Source organism: Astatotilapia calliptera, chromosome 7, assembly GCF_964374335.1.
Source record: "Astatotilapia calliptera chromosome 7, fAstCal68.1, whole genome shotgun sequence".
NCBI classification, from domain to species: Eukaryota; Metazoa; Chordata; class Actinopteri; order Cichliformes; family Cichlidae; genus Astatotilapia; species Astatotilapia calliptera.
This window is the reverse complement of record NC_137428.1, coordinates 50810252-50833174: the sequence shown is the minus strand read 5'-3', so window position 1 is coordinate 50833174 and position 22923 is coordinate 50810252. Positions and strand designations below refer to the sequence as shown.

Here is a 22923-nt window from a genome sequence, read left to right as displayed (position 1 = left end):
AATATTATTTTATGCCATGTTAGACCTCTAATTAAAGTTTGTGAATTATTATGTAGTTTTAGTTTGCATTATTCTCCTGAATTAGAAGAAGGTGGTAACTATTGCATTTGTTAAACTGATTTGCATTACATTAGACTGCTGATTTATTGTGAATGAATGACATTGTTTTATGATGCATTATACTGCTGAGTTATAAGAAATACTGTTCGCAGAAAGTCATCGCCTTATTTGTCTGATTAGAAGAGAACAGAACATACTGGAGTTTTCTGCCCCATCTCAGCAGGAGCAGATAAACAGGGAGCCAAGGTCGTAGCTTAGGCGCTGTGTGAGAGAAAGCATGTGAATGTTTAGGCTTTTATGAATAGGTGGGGGCCACTAGAGGCTATAAGAGGTTGATCAATGCTCCACCATTTTGAGATCGGATGCTGTCTGCGTACGGTGTCCATCTCCCACGCGTGTGATCATTAAAATCATTGTTTGACTCAACCTGGCCGGACCAGTGTTGTTATTGTGGTTTTTCCTCTTGTATCCATCCCCAATATCAATATTTGAATCCGTAACAGAGGAAAAACAATGATTCTAAACAACAGTTTCAATCTTTTAATTTGAGATGTTCGAGCCTTAGCAATTTTAATAAAGACCTGCAACACTTTGAAGCACCCACCTTTGCAAACTTTGCTTTCATCACATGCCCCAACTAGCCCCCAGACAAATGCATCACTTCCCCAAGTATCACCCTTTAGCCTGTTATCTGTCTGCTTCTTACTTTGAGTACTTTAAAGTGAAGCTGTCATGCAATATGCGCTATTCATCCAAATCACTGTCACATGCACAGTCCCACTGCTTGGCTCACCTAGCAGCAGTGATACCCAGCTTCTCACGCTTACCTTGGCCAAGAAGAACTCCGAACAGAGAGCAGAGCAGCGCTACGCGCAAAGCCATTGAAAGAGGTGAGACTCAAAGTATCAAAAACTGGAGAGAAACAGACGTGGACGAGGTGGACTTTCCGATGCTGGTTGTTCCGCGGGGATGTGTGAAAAAGCTGCAGTGCTCCTTAAAAAAAGATGAAGAAGAAGAAGCTAGACTGGGAAAAGAAGTGGATTTGATGGAGCTGAGAGTCGCAGTTGCAGCTTGACTGAAGGAATGAGCGTCTAATTACGGCACCGCGAGGGGCGGGCTGAGGGCCACAGGCGCACACTTACTGCTTATCTTGTTTGTGTGGCTTATTTCAAACCACATCGCAGTTAGAGTTTATGATTACAATATATAATTTACAGATAGTATATTTTAGCGAGTGTACAAAAGAGCTGTCGTTTTAAAATACCTCCTATTGCAGATCCTTTGTTGTTGTTGTTGTTGTTGTTGTTGTTAAGTGTCCTGAAGCAACATCTGAAAAACTGCCTCTGGAGATGGGACTCGCAGTCATCTCCGGGCTACTGTACCGTGAAGTGTGCGCTCACACATGGAAACTGCACTTCCATCAATGGCAGAGCAGAGTATTTCTGCCTGTGACTAATGACTGTAGTGATTACCCAACATCTGGAGCTGGTTTGGGGGTATTTTAAAAATGTGTTGTGGCTATGTCCAGACTGTAAGCCTTGAAACCTTTTGGATTCCTCTGAGGAAATAAGGGGAATAAAAAATAAATAAATATTTTCACTACCACTAACTGCTGTTATTCGCTGTTATTTCTGAGTTTGGTGCACTTACAGAGACCTAAGACCTGGCTCTGTGACACCCCCGCCTCCCAACCCATCCCACCCTTAATATTGTATCTTCACAGCAGTGTCACAGGTCCCTGCAGTCCTACTATAAAGCTTAATTTTCTATAGTAATGTGAATGAATTCAATCTTCCCTAAGTGTGCCACATGTGTGCAATCAACATCAGTCAAAGTGATCACGAGCTGTGAAAAGTGGCTACATATAAACAAGCCACAGACGCATGCACTCACACACGTCTACCAGAACTGGCAAGAAGTGGAGAAATAATTGATATAGTGCTTTATAAACATTTTGTACCAACTAAGACCCTCTGCAAATTCAATCAGTCTACTGGCTCTGGGCATTGTGACAGAGAGAGATTAAATGATCTTCTAATCAAAGCCATATGGCTCCACCACCACCAGTCTAACCAACAAGAAACACCACCAAGGGCTTGATATAAGGACACCACAGGCGTATAAAAAAGGCCACAGGTATATGACTGTCATAAAAGGATAACTGCCCTTTTAAATGTGTAGTGCTTGATGATCCGTGTCTTGATCTCTTTGTGCTTCCGTCCACTACAGTGTGTATTTTCTGCTAGTACTCTGACAATCTCTCTGTAAAAGTACATTTTAATACAGCACACTGGTGTTTTGAATGTTGTAGCTCATTTAATAGAATAAACAAATTGCAAATTCTTGGCAGTTCTCTTTCATTTCACTATACCACACCAGTTTTACAGAGGTGGGTAACTGGGGTAAGTTGTTAGGATGAAAATCCACAGCTTCCTTTCTCAGTATATGTATCAAATTGCAATATTTCTAATATAATATTTTTGAAAATGGGCTTTATATTATAAACAAGCTTCGGGGGAAATTGTTTGAGCAGGTAATCCATCACAGAAAGGTTTTGTCTCTTTTTTATTTCCTCCTTTTTCACTTCACCTGCATGGAAAATGGGAAATATTTTTGAATCAACCTGCACTTGGACACTACAGTACAGCAATTAGACCTTGCCACAAGTAAAAGCAGACACGGTGGGGTGGCTTTTGTAATGGATTGCCAAATCATTTGGAAAAATAAGCAAAGTCTAGTATCAGCAAGACAGGAAAAAAAGTTGCTATAAATCCTAAACGGTGTTATCAAAAAGTATTTGGCCCCTTCCTGATTTCTTTGTGTTACTTTCTCACAGAAACAGAAACGTCCACGACGCAGGACTTTGTTGTGTTCTCAACCTGTGGGTTAAGCCTCTACTAGCAGTGCATATGTAGTTCTTGGAGACCTCTATGAGCCAAGGATCTAGGGGGGTTATCACAATAACAAAGGCAATTACTTTTTCACACAGTCAGGTATGTTTGGATAGATTTTTTTTTTACCTTAATAAAGTTACTTATTATTTCAAAATTGCATTTTTTTTTCTTTCTCATAGTTACCACTGTTGCTTCACTCAAGGACATGAGTTTAACTCCACCATCTGGCCTTTCAGTGTGGAGTTTGCATGTTCTCCCCATGTTTGCATGGGTTGTCTCTGGGTACTCCGCCTTCCTCCTCCTTGCCAAAGACATGCAGTTAGTGAGTTTGGGTTAATTGGTGATTCCAAATTGCCCCCCCCCCCTCCCACAACCCTGATAAGGATTTGGTTTTTACTCTGGTTATTTTCATCTATTGTTAAAATGTGTTTGATGATCTGAAACATGTAACAAATATGCAAAACAAAAAAAAGGAAAGGGGGGGGGGGGGGTGCTCTGTGTGCTGTACCTTTGGGTTAAGACTGTAGTACTACTATAGTAAAGCATATGTAGTTCCTGGAGTCCTCTATCAGCTGAAGACGTAGCAACCCCTTCTTAGAATTATCACAACAAAGGGCAAGTCTTTAGTGCTGACCAATCCTAATCTTATCTAATAAGAGATAATATGCCATAAAAGGAATGAAGAATGTCCAACATGAAAGCCAGGACCCTGCCATGCTTCCAGTCCAGCTGGCTGGAGAACAGTCAGAGGGCAACTTCCCATGCCTTTCAGTCCACCAAAAACAACTAAGCCTCATTCCTTCACTCCACCTCAAATCTACATTTGGGTTTTAACAAGTAAACGCAGCATGAGCTGACTTGCAAGCTAATAGGTGAAGGAAATTGGAGTGGCCAAGGTCGCATTCAAACAGTGTTAATCTTGTTGTTGGGGGTGTAGCGCAGCTCCTTTGAAGCTCCTTAAAGCTGGTCTTGCCACGTCTATGTCAATCTGCAGAGGGTCACAAACACATCAAAGGCAGACTGAAATCTGCCCCGTGGGACACAAAGGAGTTTGTAGAACAACATTAAACTCTATTAACATGGAGCTACCGAGCAAAAAAGGCGTAGAACATTAAACCTTAGCTGGAGCTGCTACTCAGTATATAAGGAATAACAGTTACTATACTTGTTCAGTTATGCAAGTTGACCTGAATGCAGGAAGGTGTATGCGTAAATGTTTTGACCTCTGGTGATGAGAAAACCATTCTCCATGCCTTATGTTTATAAGAAAGCTTTTTACGTCAACATTATGCCCCTGACGGATATAATCACACATATTGTTACATGGGCAGCGTCACCAGAATATATAATATAAAGAAGCCAGAATATACATTAAAAGATGGTAAATAAAACTGCATTTTCCTTCACGATGTTCTGGCTGTGAGGGGCCTTGAAACACATTTTAACAATAGAAACCTGAGAGTTTGTGATTACTGTCATTTGATTACAGGAGTAGTAACAAAAGAACAACTAAAATGTCAGGTTTCAGTCAGAAGTAGAAATACTGCAAAACCTACTAGCTTTAATTCTGATTTGAACACAAAAAAGTACCATTTGATGTCTGAATTGATAATTCTTGTCATGCAATACCATTTAATCATTAAAACTAAAATGTATTTGGTAACTTGAAGGCAATATTTTTTAATAAAACAGTACACACCACACATTCTTTGTGCCATCTGGCACATATCCAATTGTTTAGGAAAATTGGAGCTTTAATCCAATACCCTCTTCTCCACTGTGACAGCTTGGTGCATCTTGGGAATCTGAATATGTGCGTTGGCGTTTTGCAAGTGGGAATATATTGTCAAGAGACTGGAGTTGAGAATCTTGACAATCGGGTGAAGCAGTCTGAAACATCTCTGGTTTGATTTCTGGAAAGGTCTGATCAGGGTAGATGAGCTTCAGATAATCTTCAAAGAGTTCTTTAAATCTCCTACATGTCACGGCAAGTTCAGTGTTACTCTGGCACTGAAGGAAGATAAAACGAAAAGGATGAAACAGTTTTAATAACAGGTGTCAAGAACTGAATAATAGTTATTGTTGCAGAATATTTGTCTATGGTACCTCACAGCAGGCCACACAGTTTCCAAAGATGAGCCTGATGTCTAATACAAACTCTGCGGGGTTTTGATAGCACATACTCTGCTCAGCCTCTAGACGGTTTTTCACTGTGGAAAAACTCACTGGTCCCTTTATAGTCAGACTGTCATCAGCATGTACCTGTAGTATTTAGAAAGGAAATGATAACAGAACAATAACACATTATTGTCATTTTAGTTTTTTCAAATCTGTGGTGTCCATCGACATGTAAACAGCATGCACATGGGACTATGGAGTTTTACCCTGTTTTGCCATGTAAAAGTTCAAATAAACAGCTATTTCAAGCCAAACCACCAGAATCACACTGACCCCTCAAGTCCAATTATCAAACACTGCAAGTTCTGGGCCTGCAATGAACTTACGGTTTATTTACAGTAAAGCTGCTCTGCCTCTGATTTCTAATTTCTGTCATCACTGATAAATATGGTGCATTACATACAATTAAAATTACAGTTACAGTAACTCCATCTGACAGTAATCCTGTTAATTTTTCCACTATAGTCAGTCTTACGTTCAGACTCACCAAGAGAGATGCAGACTTTTGAAAGACTGAGTTGAGCTCACTGCAAAACAAGTACAGCAACAGCCTCTCACACTTCTGCAACACAAAAAATAAGCCTGAATTAATACATGTCAGAACAACCAAACACATTTCTCCCATCTGTGGTGTGTCAAGCAGAATATTAAACTGGTAAGAGTCGTCTCTCAGGATCTCTCAACACCGTTCTGCTTTGTGTCAGCGCTTGCACTCTTACCAGTTGTTATCAGTTATTAAATGCATGATGCAATGTCAGGCATCTAGCCCTTCAGATACTAAGTTTAACAAACCACTGTTTTAAAGCAATGTAAATGTTTTACCATAAAAATAACAGCCTTGAAATCCTTTTGATGGTAAACTGATTTGTAACAGGGTGAATGACGTCTTTATTTCTACTCCCTGCCTCCAACGCCTGTTCTGGCAGTGTTGTACTTGGAAGTGCAGGTGAAATCTCCTGGGAAAATGAACTGCGTAGCTGAAGACTGAGCCAGCAGACAAGACCCTAGTGTGACAGCACAAGTCTTGGTTGCACGTAGGAGAAGGCAGTGCACTGCAGAAGCAGATGAGAATATTAGCTAACCTAACAGCTATCACGTACAGGATGACTACACATTTACTTTTTCCATCAAACATTTGCTTTATGCATGTTTTTTTTTTTTTAAAAACAGAACTTTTCTTGTTAAGATAACAAACACAAAATTAGACAAGGAACTCCCTTCTAACCCAAGCTATTTCAATTTTATTTATACAGCACAAATCATAACACGCTTCAAGATGCTTTATATTGTAAGGTAGACCCTACAATAATAGAAAATCCCAACAATCATATGACCCACTGTGGGCAAGCACTTTGGTGACAGTGGGAAGGAAAAACTCCCTTTTAACAGGAAGAAACCCCAGCTGAACCAGGCTCAGGGAGGGGTGACCATCCGCTACAACTGGCTGGGCAAGAGAAGAAAGACATGAAAAAACTTGATGGTTCATTTCCCAATTGACTGACACTCCTGTTCAGGGAAAAGCAGATGAGCTGCACTATTTTACTACTTACAATTACTATTTTTTATTGGTGTTTGTACCCATGATTTAAAATCGTACATTTAGGAACATAAGCGCTGGTTACAAATTAAAGTAATGTCGTATAAACTAACAAGTTTTCTGCCTCCTACACACTATAATCAAGTAACATCCCCACATAGACCGAGACGAGTATTTCTATAAATGTAAAGTTATCTGAAATGTGCTGAATGTGAGAATGAAAAGACCGAATTTGAACATTCAGACATTCGGCCTATATTAAGACAACATAACTGGTGGATCAAACTGAGGTAAGATGGGATGATCTATCTTATTGCAGAGAACGCAGCTGTATTTACGGTTTATATCTTATATAATGTAGTCATAATGATAACTGGTGATTCTCTGTTAATGAATGAGTGGATTTGTTTTTTAAAAAAGATGCTGCTTACTGGTGTTTTACAAAACGGCTGTAAATTTGGAAAATACATGACTTATCAGATTATGCTGAATTCTGAACTTAATTTGAATTACTTGGCATTCAAGTCATTTGGCTATTGTAGTATTATCATTATTATAATTACATAAATGGTAGTAAATCTTTTTTTTTTTAAAAAAGCACTGACTCGTTTGTCCACAGGGGAAAATGCTCCTTCAAAATCCGTCTCCTTCTTTATCGTTTTGGCTTCAGGTTTGCAGACATACTCCATCTCAGGCATTAACAGGTCACAACAGAAAGTGCAAAACCATTCCCTGCTGAAAAAGAGACCATTTACAGACTGAAAACAACAGCCAGTAAGCAGTAACTCACATCAACAAGTGCATAATGCTGCAGTCAGATGTAAATCTCACACCTCCAAGATGTAAAAATCAACTTGCCAAAAGTGGATTTGTTCTGACGTGCTTTTAATTCCACAAAGAAAACAAGCGATTGAATTGCTATTAAAATGAAAACATATGAGCTGTGACATTTTCATCCAAGACCAGTAATAAATAAAGTTTGATGGAGCTGACCTTGGAGATTTGAGGAGAGCTGGAATGTGGCACGTCAGATGAAAAGCTTTATGACATTTTTGGCAGCACAACAGCTGTCCTGTAGTCTGACACACAGCACACGAGGCCTCATTAGAGTCTTCCAGTTGGGTTTTATTTTGCTCTACCTGCTGCTGTTCCCCCACTGAACTGATATGAGTTGGAGGTCCAGTCTTACTCTGGCCCAGTGGCTCACTTGGAGCGTGTGAAGAGCAACAGGGTTTGTTGTCTGTGCTATGTATACAAGTCTGGACATCTTCACCTTGGGAATTTATTTGGGATTGGTCATCTGTGCTGTCGGGGAGGCTGGCTCTTTGTTTGGGATGTACCTAAAAACAAGAAAACAAGAACTGAAAATAACATAACCAACATTTTACAGATTTATCATGGTGCTGAAAGTTTTCATGATTGGTTATTACTGCATTATTATTATTATTATTGTTGTTATTATTATTATTGATAGTAGTAGTAGTAGCTTTAGTTTACATAGCATTTCCCTGTCTATTCCTTCCACCGTCTTGTATTTGTCAAAGTCAAAGACCATATGTACAGTTATACACAGGAATTTGAAACTGCAATGCTCCCATGGCCCTCAGTGTACACAAAAAATCTAAAGGGAGAAAAGGGGAAAAAATAATAAAATAAAATAAAAGTCTTATGTACAAGACAATACAATACTATACAATTATTTATGTATGTATTATTAAATACGATTTATGCATCACTGCCTTTTCCAGTCTTTGATATCATGTCTAGTTTGTGTCTAGTTTGAGTCTTCTTGTCTATGAGACAAGAAGACTCTTTGTCTTCTGGTTATTTCCTGTTTTACTTTGAAGGTGAGCTATCTGTTGTGCTTCCTCCTACTTTCTGTTCTTCCTCCCTCTGTGATTGCCATCCTTGCCCAAATTGTTTTCACATATTGCTCATTACTTTTACCTGTGTTCTTCTACTTCCTGCTGCTTGCTGAGTTAACTAGTCCCCTGTGTATATATATAATCCTGTGTTCCTCTTTGAGAAACACTGACTAAGCCCATTTTATAGGTGGACACCTGATTTGTTGATGTACTGATCAAATATGGACGTTTAAAGGGAAACGTTGGTTTTCATTTGCCAGTCATTCATAATATTTAATTCATTTATGCAGCTCCAAATCATAACAACATCCACCTTAAGATGCTAAACAATCACAATCATCTTTTTAATCACTTTTAGCCAGATTGTTTAACACAATCTTGGAAAGTGGCAGGATGCCTGAGGAATGGAGAAGTGTACTGATATTGCTGTTCAAGAATAAGCATGATGTGTAGATCTGTAGTAACTATAGAGGGATAAAGGTGATGAGACATACCATGAAGTTATGGGAAAGAGAGGTGACGATCAGTAAGCACCAGTACAGTACAAGTGCACTGAAGTCTGCTTCAATCACTACTCTCTCCCTCCTGGGGACACAGTCTAAACACTTCATCCACCTCATTCCAGAATTCCCCTTTCTGTTCTGACATCCAACCTGTGAGACATATGCACTGACAACATTCAAGGTCACCCCTTTTCCAGCTTCATACTCATAATTCTGTGTAATACCACCTTCACCTCAACAATACTAATCTTTTCCTTCAAGATTACTCAATTTCTCTTCGATACCATGGTAGAATCCACCTCCAATGGTCTTGGCCTTGCTTGCCTTCTACCAGGTTTCCTGCCCCAAAAAATAAATCTACCCTACTTCTCTCCATCATGGCATCCAATCTGCTCCCTTTATCAGTCATAGTACCTACATTTAAAGTCCCTACTCTCACCTCTCAAACTCCTGTCTTTCCTTCTTTCTCACTGCCTCCTAACACGCCTTTCCCCGTTCTTCTCTCTCTCTTGGCTCTCGGCGAAGGCGGTCGCACTTTTTTCCTCTCCTCCTTCCCCTTATCTTCCCTGCTTAGCCTCTTGTCCTTGTCTTGTCTCGTGTGTATTACTTTCCCTCGAACAGTCTCTCACTGTCGTTCTCTAAAACCTAAAAGAGAATTATGGATGGGAGATTGAGAGACCAGTGTCTGAGCTGCTCGCATAAAAAGAAAATTGACAACATCAACATGCGGACACCATGGCGCCAGCTGGGGCTGTCGCCGAACAAAAACTCCCTGATAACGACTGTGTGATGACTTCCCATCCCATGCACACATTTCCCTTCCCCTTCCAATGCCTTCGATGCTTGTTGCCTCCTGGGAACACGAGGCGGGTCTGGGCCCGCGCTGGAGAGTCGGTGCGGTGGCAGGATGACTGCTGTGTTGCCTAGGATTACTCCTTATCCCCTACCCAACCCTCTTGCTGGTCACGTGCTCTATAATGTTGTACTGTGGACATTTACTGTATGTGCTTTTCTGTGCAGAGGAGTTTTTTTTGTTTCCTGTTCTCATGCTGTCCTCCTGTAGCCCAGCATGAGTAGAGGTCTCTTTTTTTCCTCTTGTACCTTTCCCATTGTAGTGTACATTTCAGTGTTTTTTCTGTAATGCAACCATTCTCTGACTTGTATCCCCATGTGATGTCCGTGTTGTATGTGTAAGGTCGGGGGGCGGGTTCATTCCACTGCAGGGCAACCTGCCACTGCATGTGGCAAATAAACTTTGAACTTGAACTTTCTTTCATTGTCTTCAGCTTACAGTAGCACAGTTTTCAAAGGGACCCTATTGGCCAACAAGACCAAAGGCAGTTGTTGTTAATGCCGATCTAATATGGAAATCTCATTCTTTAAGATATGCATGGTTGAACTGGCCAAGATTTACCCTTCTTTATACAACCCTCACTGCTTATCCGGGCTTGGGAACAGCAGTAGGAATACACTGACTTGTGACTTGTGAAGTTACAGATAAAAGCAACTAGCAACAATACAAAATCTATACAGTATTTGAAATAAATCATTCCCTTCTTACATAACTACTTTCATCATCTGGCTCATCTTTGATGACAATTATAGGCCTTGGAGATGATCGTTGTCTCTTCTTTGCAGCAGATCCCACTGCTCCACTAGCCTGGTGTACTTCTGGGGCTTTCCAAAAAATGCTGCTTGGGAACAAAGCAAAAATCAATCAAAGATAAATTCACTTAAGAGACCCATAGCACAGAGTTAATAGTGCCATAACAGAACAAAGAGATAATCTGTGCTTGTATACTTGCAAAAGTGCGCATACTGCTCCCCCCTACCTTGTTTTTTTCTGGGATACTGGAGTGTACACCACTGAACTTTGATGTCTTGGTGCTTCAGAAAAGTTTACAATGCATTTGTCCATTATAAAAAATACAACATTACACATATTCTCTATGCTAAAAAAAACTGCAAAAAAACCAATATGCAAAAATAATTGCAAACATACCATTTCTGCTTGACAAGGAAGTTTCTGCTCCCTGAGGATAGTTTGGTTTCACTGTATACATTGGACCAGTTGAATCATTTCTCCTGGTCATATATGTGGGCTCAGTCTAAACACACCATTGCAAATCAATTACTTAAAAGCAGATATTATACCATGACAATGCCTTCAGTCAATACAGGAAGTTGCTTACCCTCTGTTGTGAATGAGGTAAACTGACACTACCACTGAGGGGTGGCGGAGTTAAAGGTGTGGAGAAAAATCCATCCATGGGCTTGGTTTGGTAGGTGGAGCCACTTCCTGTCCTTCTCTGCTGATACTATGATGAATGGAGACAATACAGAAAAAGGGAGAGCATGCCACAATCATTTTACTGCATGTGATAAAAAAGGCCCCACCATTATGCCGCAATCTAAAAACCCAATGCAATGTGACCACAGTATGCTTTGAAAAGTCTCAATCAGCTTTCCAGATTTGTCTGCAGAAGACTGCTGCTCCTTTACTACTAGTTTCCTGTGCAGCTTTAACAACTTGTTCACATCAGTAGAAAACAAATGTCTGCACTTTACATGCCAGTATTGTCCTGCTGCAGAATTGAAACCCAAACATCCAGTGAAGCAGACTAAACAACTTGAATAAGAAGATATTATCAAGCCTTACTCAAGAAGTTTCCCCTTTGTCCTCTGTTACATGCTGGCTTGCTGTTTGTCATGCAGATTTATTTGATTTACTTTATTTTTGAGCTATAAGTTCATCCAAAACTAAAATCCTTCCTGACAAGGAAAGACATAAATTGCTCAGGATGTGAAAGCTGTCAGCTCTATTTAGGACAATGCCATCTGCTGTCTGTGCTTGTTAAGAAGGCTTGTCAGTCAAACTTAGGCAAGCACACATCCACACTCACACAAAGAAACGCACAGTAACCTGGGGAGAAAGTATGCTCCTAGTTGAGCTAACATGGTTGGGCAGAGGCCTCGTAAACCTGTGGTCTGGTTGGGGAGGCAAACTGTGGGAGGGAGAGCCTCTCTGTAGGGGCCCTGGGACAGTTTGCTGTAGTTGGATGCTTTGGTGCCATGTGCAGGGGGGAGGAGGTGGTTGGGGCTGCCAATGAGCTTGGGGGTTTAGCTTGTCCACCTGCATCTGGAGCTGAGCCAGAGTGCTATGGGGAGCTCCCAGGGCAATGCTGTGGGGTGAGCCTGAGGAACTCTGCTCATGATGAAAACCACCCAGCTGGTGGCCTGGTACACTCTCCACCATTAAAGTGCCTGAGAGGACATACACACAGAGACAGGATGAGCATAACAGGGAGTGATGAAATATATACAGTACAGAAAGAAAATTCCAGAGAACTGTAGGGAGATATATGTAAAACTCGAGGCAGTTAGTAAGTAAAATTATGCTAACTTGGGTTACAATTGGATATAAGCAACAAAAGATAACAATTTCAATTAATTTGTTCCATTTAATCAGTTACTGTATAAACTGTGAAAAATCCACATGTGATGGTATTAGTTTTCTTGTTTTTATATTTCAAAATGCTATGTATCCAGTTTACAGTTATGGAAATTCTGCTTTCCTCAGACACTTCTGTTGACTAAATTAGACAAATGTTGCATTTCATTATGATTGTCAGCCTCAGATGAATATAAACAGTAGGGGTGCAACGATACACAAAATTCACGGTTCGGTTCGGTTCGATACTTTGGTGTCACGGTTCGATATTTTTTCGATACAAAAAAAATGTTCATGCCTTTTTAATTTGTCATTTATTAAAATTATAAATATATATTTTAACTCAAAAGTACAGTTTTTAAATTTAATGTTGCTGAAACAAAAGTAATTTAAAAAAATAAATAATCTGATTGAGGAATCACTCATCTTTGGAAAAGAGAGTTTATTACAGAGAAATGGCTCTTTCCAAAATAAAAGCTATACTATACGCTTCTTCTGGGCTATATTCTCAGCAGCATATTATAGCGGGAAAGGGCTGTTCGGGGTTCTGTTTGTACAGTTATGTTTTGTTTATGTTGCCATAGTGACGGGTGACGCCCTCTCGCTGCGACGGTGTGTCCTTCCGGGGTCAGAGGGCGCCCTGTGTGTTGTTGTTGTTGTTGCTGTGCGGTTGCCGCGCTGAGCAGTTAGCTAGCGGCAGTGTTCTTCTGCAGATGTCAATAAACGGCTGTGCTCCCTGGCTAGCTCACGGGAAGCAAGACCAAACGATACCTCCGTCTCCTCATTGTCTGAGCTCGCCACAATATTAAACATATCAGGTCCCCATAAGGAGAATCATGTGCTAACGGCTGTCTAAATGACTCGGGTAAAGTTTGTAGCATGCATGCTTGTTGTTTTTGTCTGCTTCCACTTGTCTTTGCACTAGGATGATGTCGGCGTAAATGTGCAGTCATATTCGTTGTGTTCCCACTAGTGCTGTCAGCGTTAATCTCGTTGAAATGACGTTAACGCCACAACACGGCAAATCTCCGTTAACGAGCTATCCTGCGTGGGGCTAGATGGCCAACACGTTAACGAGCTAACTGCGCTAACACACTAGCTCCCACCCATGTAATTGAGCATTGCGTGGCACATCCAGCATACTGTTTTACTTTAGTCCATGACGCGCTTACCTTCAGGGTCATACGTCACATGAAAACCAAAATAATTCCAAACGCCAGATCTGAATGAGGGTGGGGGAGGTTCAATTTGCCATGTTGCAAGGAGAGCTTAACTTCTGTCTCGCTAGCTTGCCCTGCGCTCTTCCTTCTGACTATGCTGTCTGTGTGGAGCGCTCAGTGGATCTGCGCTCGACAGTGCAGCCTAGGCGGAGTAGTCGAACGCAGATTCACTGAGCGCTCCACACAGACAGCATCGTCAGAAGGAAAGTTGATAAAATAAATTACAAATGTTGTATTGTTCGATACATATGCGTACCGAACCGAAAGCACTGTATTGAACGGTTCAATATCGATACGAATATCGTTGCACCCCTAATAAACAGCTAGACAAGGATTTTCATTTAATGCTGAGCTCTGCTCTCAATGAATCCTTCATTTAGATAGATAGATACGTTATTGATCCCACAAGGGAAATTTGTGTGTTACAGCAGCATGATGAAGAGTAAAAACAGTACAGTACATACCATGTAAACAACACAATTAAATAAAATGCCACAGGTGCCTAGTAAGGAGGCTTATAGTGTGAGATAGTCCAGGAATTTATATATTTACAACAGTGATAAAAAAACAAACAATTAACAGTAAAAATGAAGGTAGTTAAAAACAGTCAGAGTAAAACTGACATTGTGTGAGAGAGAAGTGCAAATGCATTAATAAATAATAGGATTTGTCATCCAAGTTTTACTGGCCTCCAGCTAACTCCCCGTGACCATCTGACTCTCCTCATGCCTGTTTATTAATACTGTGCAAGTCTCACTTAGATCACCACCACAGATACAATCTTATGGAAGAATGCCCCTAAAATTATTAAGTAAAATTGAAATAAAATTTCAAGGTATACAAGTTTACTGGAGCAGAAAACAAATAATCCATTCATTCTCAGGGCTGTGGATCACATCATTTGTTAATCTCTTACCCAAATCAACATTTGAGGCCCAGTAAGAGGCTCGGCACTGGAAGCGTATGGTGCTCTGCGGTACGAATGAAGCACTGCATTTTGCCTGAAGGAGGTTTTCGATCTGAAACAGAATCTGCAAACAGAAGGAATGTTATCAGTCATTTTCAGAGGAGGAACATGCATGCTGCAAAAGCCATATGCTTGCGCTTCATCACATCCGAGACATACTAGGCTTAAAGACAACCTGAGATCAGGAAAACAAGACTGTGACAAGATACTGCTTTATGGTTAATTGATTAAAGAGGCCTCACCAAACGTTTACAGTACAAGAGGGCCGTGCCCCCATTCTTGGCTGTGGCCCATTTGATGAAGTCGATGACATGATCCAGGTGTTGGGAGAGATAGCCAATGTCTTCCTGTTGTTTACGCAAGAGACTCTCATGATCTTTTGTAACAGCCTGCAAAAAAAGAAAACGAAAAAGAGGAGTGCAGTGTTAAAGCAGCTTGAGTGGCGGCACTCTGAGCCTCGAGGCCACACGAAACTCACCATACAAATAACATTCTTCTGGAAACAACTCCACAGCAAGCTACAGGACTACAGAGTAAAACTAGTCCATGATAGTTTTACTACACAGTATTGTTTTGCTGCATGTAATCGTCTTTGTCATACCTCAAGTTGATCAAGTAGAATTTTGCCCTTTTTGTTTATCGCGAGGATTAAACTGCTGACAGATTTCTTTATTTCATCACATAAAGAAGTACGGTTCTGTTCCACCAGAAGAAGTCTGAAAAACATACATTTAAAGTGTGACTAAGAACAAAATATACATTTATTAATATGGAAGAAGTGACTTTTTTTTAACTAGACATCTTTAAGGAAAAATGAAATACATACCCACTATTTATGGAGTCTGATACCTCTTCTATCAGTTTCTTTTTCTCCTGTAACTGATGAGTCATATGCTCCATGTGCTCTTTGTGGTTTTTATAAGCATCTTCAAGGAACTGATAACTAATTCAAAAACATTAGTGAGTTAATACAGACAGGTTAATATGCATAATATGCATAATGAACTGGGGGGTGGGGGTGTAACTTAATCTCTCAGTGAATTTTTTTCTCCGCCTCAAATGCATCACATGGAGAGATCACAGTATCAATCAAATCAATCCATGAACAGTGGTGAAAAAAAATTGCAATAATAATGTATTGTGATATCATTTCGAGGGGTGCCTGGTGATTCCCACTTCTGTCAATCAATATTACTGAAACAATGCGGTACCTGTGGTCTTTATGCTTGGTGAGTTGGCAGTCCCGACAGGTAAGCAGGTCACATGTCTCACAAAAGAGTTTCAGTGGCTCTTGTTTGTGGATATGACAGAACATCGGCCTCTGATTCGACACAACACAAACGTCTGGAAAACAGCAAAAGGCTCACCATAGTTATTTTTAAACTAATTCTTACAGTATAAAAAGCATGCAGTGCATACTGATGTATACTTATCATTTTGCCCATTAAAATATTGCAGTAGCAAGAATCACATGATACGTCAGCACAGGCATTTAATTTTTTTAAAACAGCTAAATGAGCAGGTAGGTTTGAGTACCTTGTGATACTTCTGACTTCTGTCTGATCATATGGTCTTTGGTGAATTTGACTCTTTGGTGGGCCTCCACACAGGTGGTACACAAGTACTCCACACACTCAACACAAAACCCAGCAGCTTCTGTGTTGTCATTGCAGGTCATACAGAGCTATAGAAAGAGGAGTCAAGCATCAAAAGTTAATAAATATTTGGAAACATGACGTGGAGATGATGGCTCGGCACATGTTTTACCATTTCTTGTTCAATCAAGGGAATGCAATGATGACCCTTATCTGCTAAGTTGATATCAGTGAAGTTTCTACTGACAAGCATTGCTTCTGCTGCCCAGATTTCAGAGCTACAAACCAACAGAAGACAAGGTAGCTTTGTTTTTACAGATATCTCCTTTAATATAGTGTGCACCTGCCCATTAAATCACTGCAAATGGAAATCATCTAGTGCCTTATTCTGATTCTTACAAGAGCAATGTTTTTTTCTGCATGGCCAATGACAAATAAAAAATACAAGTAAAACTTACGTAGTTATATTTTGATAATTACCCTCAAAAACCCAGCCTGTCCCCAAATTGATATTAATTCATTTGTTACCAACCTGGACTGCTCTCTCCACCGTGCTGCTGGGAGCCTCGAATGACTCCTTCACGAACATATTATCCACCACATCTGCCGCCATACATTCCTGCCTGCACACCGGACAGCGGATCACGTTTACTGGAATCAAGCAGGAGCATAGGTGTTGGTGTAAATCAGTAAAACTGTACATTTCTGGTATTATTTACCATCAGATTATATTTTTTATGACATTTAGACATTTAGGTGATTATGGTTAGAGGTAGCTACAAGCATTTGTAAAATGTATGCAGTTGTGCGTGCAGCTGCTCTGGTTGTAGAAAAGGTTGACAGCCATTAATCGGTCCTTGATCTGTGTTTGTAAACAAAGTGACTCACGTGGTTTGGTCGCGCCGTCGTCGCTCTGGGAGACGGACGGTTCCGTCACGTCCAGATTCCTCGACGGTAAAGGCAAGCACCTCTCGCAGAAAGTGTGCAGGCACGGCAGAAGTTTGGGCTCCTTGCTATGGAAGCTTAGATGACAAACGGGGCACGTGTCCAGGTCATGTTGGTCGAGTGCACCGGACCGCTCCTCTCGCGTGCTCTCTGCTTCGTTCTCGACTGACAGGACAGCAGTATGTCCCGACTCCTGTTTTTCCATCGCATCCATCGGAAACAGTTTCTGTTCTCCAAGTCTAGTTTACTCTGATTCAACGGCACGTACAGGGAGGGTAGTCTGAAGCGTAGGCTATATGTCATTGCTCTCTAGCCGAAGAGAGCGCCTACTTCGTACCTGCGTTGTCCTCCGCGCGCTCTCTATCAGTTCAGCATTTGTAAGCGTCGAGGGTATTATTGTCTACGTGTGATATTTTGGGGAAAATAATTTTTTGGACTGTTGCAGCAAACAGGAAGCACTAAAGAAAAAAAAGGGTACCTGTGTCGCATGCTCGTGTGCCCCAGATGTTGTTGGTCAAATTAGAGCGCACGCGCTCGTTGAGGTAAGAGTGGGGCGGGGTCAAAATCTTGATATGAGAGCCACTGGCTGCGTGTGCTGTGCTATCAGGAGGACAAAGTCCACTGAGCAGCAAGAGTTTGCCTGATTCTTGTTATTCTGAAACTTTACACAGGGTTCAGTTCAGTACAGTAATACTGTGTTATGCTTCTGGTGACGTTATTTATTTATGGCACTTCATGATAGGCTGTGTGAAATTCAAATGTATTAGGTTTTGTTGGCTTCAGGCTTCAGCCAGGCCTATGGACATTTTTTTGTAACGTTGTAACACTGTTTGCTGAAAAGATACTCACAAAGTGCTGGTGTCATATTCACATTTGATTATGATTATAAGAGTGTTTTGTTCTCAAGTTAAATGGCATTCTGAAAAGCTGGTGAAGAACTGTTTTAAAAATGGACACACTGCTCTGGTTCAGATCAAAGTCACTTGTGCAATTGAGTGGAAGATAATGTCTTCATGGTTCAAGGTTCATGGCCAATCTATGGGTTAGCCTTGAGAGAAGTGCGCTGCAGTTCAATTGTCCACATTTTGGACACAAACATGAATCTAACAGCGGAAAGCCACAGAATCCCTTTGAGTAATGGTAACAGTATTCCACTCCTGGGACTGGGCACCTATGGGGACCCTCAAACGGTGAGGAAAATATCACGTAGTCTCTCTATTTCTAGATTTAGAGTGCTGTGTTTGATTCCCCGTTTATGCGAGGCTTGTTTACCTTTAGTGATTTGAGTTTCACTGAGAAGTACACACTGTGGCTGTAGCTTAAAAAAAATCAAATAAAATGTATATTTTCTGTGATTTTTTTTAAAGACACCCAGAGGCACTGCATTGGACTGTGTCAAGCTGGCCATAGATGTGGGCTACAGGCACTTTGATGGGGCGTTGGTATATTTCAACGAGCATGAAGTGGGTCAAGCCATTAGGGAGAAGATAGCTGATGGAACCGTTAGAAGAGAGGACATCTTTTACTGCGGAAAGGTAATATTTGTTAGCTTTTGTTTAATCAACTTTCATTCCTATAAACCTACAAGAATTAATCATGTTATTGCAATGGTCTGTTGCCTGGATGTTCAGGTTGTTTAAATTGTTTTTTAAATTTAGCAATGTTATTTTTCTCAGCTCTGGAATACCTTCCATCCACCAGAGTTGGTGAGACCAGCCTTAGAGAAGACATTGAAAGCCTTAAAACTGGACTATGTGGATCTCTACATCATTGAGCTTCCAATGGCCTTCAAGGTTTCTAAAAAATAATTTTACTAATTTTTACAGCAAAGTATTTTTAATTATTTATGCAAAATTAGATAATAGGGGTTCAAACACAAGAGCTGCATAGCAAATACTTCAAATCTGGCCGTTGCCACATTACACACATTAGAATCAGATAAGATTATGTAGACAGGTGTTTGGTTAAGATTGGGTACCTGGAATCAGTATGTTTCTTTGTTTAAGCGTTTTGACCATGAACACATTGTGTCACCTTAGGTCACTATAAATTATATGCTTAAATAACCACTTTTAATGCAAAGTATTTAATTATGCATATATTTTAGCCTGGAAAGGCCTTTTATCCAAAGGACCAAGATGGAAACTACATCTACCACCACACAGATCTCTGTGCAACATGGGAGGTGAGCTCTATTAAAACAATGGTCATACTATGTAAAGTCTTTGCATGTCTACTGCTCATCTCTAATATAATATCACTATGAAATTAAAAATCTGTTGTTTTGTTATGTAAATTGAAATACTTTTTTACATTTGTATTAGCAGCTTGCATGAGAATATGCTTTTCCTCCACATGTCAAGCTAAGCATGACTTCATTGCAGGGCTTGAATGAATGAATCCCGATCAGCACATCAAGGATTTCATTCTTCATGTAGTTATGTTATCATAGGCAGAAAATATTAAAATCAACGAGCAGAACTTAACACAACCTTTGTAGCGACATCATAAAGCCGTCACTACAAATGAAATCTAACGATTGAGCTCTTGAGCCACCTCTAAGTTCTTTATACTTTGATTTTAGGAGCCAGACTTCCATGTGATGTTTAAGAGGTCTTGAGAACCAGTTCTCCAAGCTATTATTCTTAAGTCATTGGGTGGTTTTCATTTCTGCATTTCGGCCAGTGGTGTCGGTGATTCTGTCAAAAAGTGGAATGTAGAACCGAATGGTTATCACTCATTGATTGGCCTTCCGTGACCCCAGATCACAATGTTATTGAAGCAGTGTTGGATCATCTTGACAGAATGGAACAAAATGCAGTCAACACTGAAAGAAGAGCTTTGAATATCCTTCTAGCAGTCTGGAGAACTATTCTTGAAGACTACTTAAAGGAGTTGCAGACTGTGTTAAAGAATAAAATTGGGCATGTCTAATAAACTTTCAAGCTTGTTAGAATTCTAAAAACTCTATTTTGTTATATGTATAATTTTATATTTTGGTTAGTCTGCACCTATTTTCCATTTTGCAAAATATTTCTTTAAAAGGGAGATGGCTCACGACTTTTGTACTTGCATTTGTACTGCATGCATCTAATAAAATATTAGGTAGGCATTGTTTTATCTTATTCAAGTGTTCTTACATGTTAATACTGGTCAGAGTGTTTTTTTCTGCAGCACATTACTCTCAAGGACAGTGTCATAAACAGTTTTTTTTCCTTGTGTCTTGTATTTTTCTTGGCTATCTCAGTTAGCCTGTAAAGATTACTACTATCAATCTTTGATAAGATATTAATATTTTCTTCTGTCAGGCTTTAGAGGCTTGCAAAGATGCTGGACTGGTTAAGTCCCTGGGAGTCTCCAACTTCAATCGCAGGCAGCTGGAGCTGCTTCTGAATAAACCTGGTCTCAAACACAAACCCGTATCCAACCAGGTGATCCCAGTTTGTTTCCTGACCCCTAATGACATCTCAATGAGGGTAGTTTACAAAGTAAAAAAGTACTGTACGGCATACATTAGTATTCTGGGTTTTTAATATGAAGGCATTTCTAAAATAGACTCTCTGCCAAAAAATAGTCAAACACTATGCTGAAATACATTTTCTTTCATTAATCTAGATTAAATGGAATAGATTTTACTTTTGATTCCCATCCAGTTTCCTTCCTACTTGTAAGACTGAGCCCTGTCATCTTTTTCCCTTCTTCTTATTTACCTTTAGGTCGAATGCCACCCATATTTCACACAACCAAAACTTCTGGAGTACTGTCGTCACAATGACATCGTGATTGTTGGCTATTGCCCAATTGGCTCCTCCAGAGATGCATCTTGGTAGGTTTGAAAATATATACACTTATGTAGGCTGGTGTGAGGTCATTGTGATTTTATCCCCCCTGTTACTGCATTAATGTGAGACTGCAAAAATAAAAACAAATTATTGTTGTTACCAAACCCTCAACGTGACCCTAAGCAGAATTCATTTGGTAAATGACATGGTGCGTATTTAACTGTGTCTCTTTTATAGGGTGAATTTGAAATGTCCTCCTCTGCTGGACGATGAGGTGCTTGTATCCATTGGGAAAAAATACAACAAAAGTAGTGCCCAGGTGGCCCTGCGCTTCAACATACAGAGAGGAGTTGTAGTGATCCCAAAGAGCTTCAACCCTGAGCGGATCAAACATAACTTCCAGGTACTGTACCAACATTTTTAACTCTATGTGCACGTAAAGTCAAAGTTATGGTACCATTGCTGCCCGGTTTTAACTCTTACATGCATTTTTGGTTATATTTGACCATTTTGACATTGGAGAACAGTAAATATACCCAAAATGCCACCTTTCTGGCCTGAAATTTGATGATGTTCCCTAAAATGACCCAAAATTAAAACTATTTTAAAATGTTATACTTTTGAGCAGGTGCTACAAGTTTTTGTAGGCTGATGCGCAGCCCACATCCTCAACTCTGCTGTTTAAGCCCCAAATGCATTTTCCTTACACATGTGGCACATTCAAGGGGAAATAAACAGGCCTTGCAACAGTGTGAGATTTATTGCCAAGAAGCATTGTTACAACAAACAAATAATCCACCAAACACAAATATCCGTAGGTTTTGCAACAAGTTTAGTTATAAGTGTAATTATATTATTAGCCTACACTGACTGGTGCTTGTGCTTTGCACCTGTAAACAAAAGTAAGCATTATGTAAGAAAATAATCGAACAATAAACTAATTAGGACCCATTTTGTCTGAGCTAAGTGAAATTAAAAAGAGATCGAAACAGGGATCAAAAGAGGAATTAGAGGTCATAAGATTATAAAGTCACCTGATCTGCCATTTCAGTAAATGTAAGAAACGTGCAAATGCTGCACAGGCAATGCTTTGAATGCTCAGACTATTTTTCAATAAGCAAGTTTTTTACTCTAAGTTTAAAATAATATTGAATTCACAAAGACATGAGGACAGCCTTTAATGTTTGTAGTGATTATACATGGTTATGCAATAAATCCAACCAGTTCCAGAATGGTTTTGCCATTTTCACCTTTAATAAAATCTCATGAAATCGTTATCGCTATTATTTTCATGTCTAAAGTAAATCAGAGCACGAGATTGTGCATAATATTTATTTTTCTCCCTGCTCTTTGAAACATTAATTAAAAATTAATCCTCCATTAATGTCAGCTAGACTATTTATACACTCTAAATAGATCTGTAGTTCAGACTTTGTTGTAGACACTTAGGAATCCTGGCATATCATAATGCAAAGACATGAAATATATACAGTATGTAAGGGTTAAACAGTTGAATGAATGAAATAATGAATGGATGAATTTAAACAGAAGCAAATTATTTTTTTCAGATATTTGATTTTTCACTGACTGAGGAAGAAATGAAAGCCATTGAAGCACTGAACAAAAATATTCGGTTTGTTGAGTTGCTGATGTAAGTACAAGCTTTGACGGACAAATATCTAAACATTTTTTTTGTTGTATAATGCATGAACCAAATCCTCGATATTAATGGTAGTAAACACTTTTTTTTAAAACTCAGGTGGAGTGATCATCCGGAGTACCCCTTTCATGATGAATACTGACCTTTGTAACTTTTACGTGATGTACTTGATTTTTAAGAAAGATGGAATAAATAACAGAGAAATAAAAGTTCACACATTTGTTGAACCAGCTTAGTTTAGTTTGCTACCAGTTTGGTACATTTTC

General features: G+C 39.8%; 2 protein-coding genes and 1 pseudogene across 15 annotated transcripts in view; 1 reads left to right on the top strand and 2 right to left on the bottom strand.

The window, feature by feature from the left end:
- fbln1 (fibulin 1) overlaps positions 1-1480 on the bottom strand; it is a 32341-nt gene extending 30861 nt beyond the window's left edge. Inside the window, exons 1-2 of one of the 2 annotated variants that reach the window (XM_080304606.1) lie at positions 1325-1480; positions 888-1053 (exon numbers count right to left, since the gene is read on the bottom strand). In XM_080304606.1, coding sequence (XP_080160732.1) covers positions 888-942 — 55 coding nt within the window. In that variant the 5' untranslated portion in view covers positions 943-1053; positions 1325-1480. Of the gene's footprint in view, positions 1-887; positions 1229-1324 lie in introns of those variants that run through there. The other variant, XM_026175305.2, reaches the window with a different exon arrangement.
- An 874-nt stretch (positions 1481-2354) lies between these two features.
- LOC113026466 (transcription intermediary factor 1-alpha-like) lies at positions 2355-17742 on the bottom strand. 12 transcript variants are annotated; one of them, XR_013910580.1, is made up of 21 exons: positions 17159-17720; positions 16803-16921; positions 16212-16359; positions 15887-16019; positions 15502-15618; positions 15277-15391; positions 14918-15064; positions 14625-14739; positions 11961-12301; positions 11230-11355; positions 11040-11145; positions 10870-10924; positions 10599-10731; positions 7663-8009; positions 7275-7404; positions 5620-5694; positions 5061-5216; positions 4654-4964; positions 3463-3942; positions 3138-3255; positions 2355-3003 (listed from the first exon to the last, which is right to left on the bottom strand). XR_013910580.1 is itself a non-coding variant. In XM_026175294.2 (19 exons), exons 1-18 carry the CDS (start codon positions 17427-17429, stop codon positions 4692-4694), a joined length of 2907 nt encoding a protein of 968 aa, XP_026031079.1. In that variant the 5' UTR covers positions 17430-17720; the 3' UTR covers positions 2355-3255; positions 4654-4691. The 12 variants fall into 12 exon arrangements, 2 of the variants coding, with proteins under 2 accessions (XP_026031079.1, XP_080160731.1); XR_003272922.2 differs by having other exon boundaries at positions 2355-3255; XR_013910581.1 differs by lacking the exon at positions 3463-3942.
- A 100-nt stretch (positions 17743-17842) lies between these two features.
- On the top strand, positions 17843-22871 carry LOC113026470 (aldo-keto reductase family 1 member D1-like; annotated as a pseudogene). Its single transcript, XR_013910589.1, has 9 exons — positions 17843-18405; positions 18583-18750; positions 18892-19008; positions 19323-19400; positions 20524-20646; positions 20932-21041; positions 21235-21400; positions 22566-22648; positions 22757-22871. The product of XR_013910589.1 is annotated as an aldo-keto reductase family 1 member D1-like (transcript).
- Positions 22872-22923: the final 52 nt, after the last annotated feature.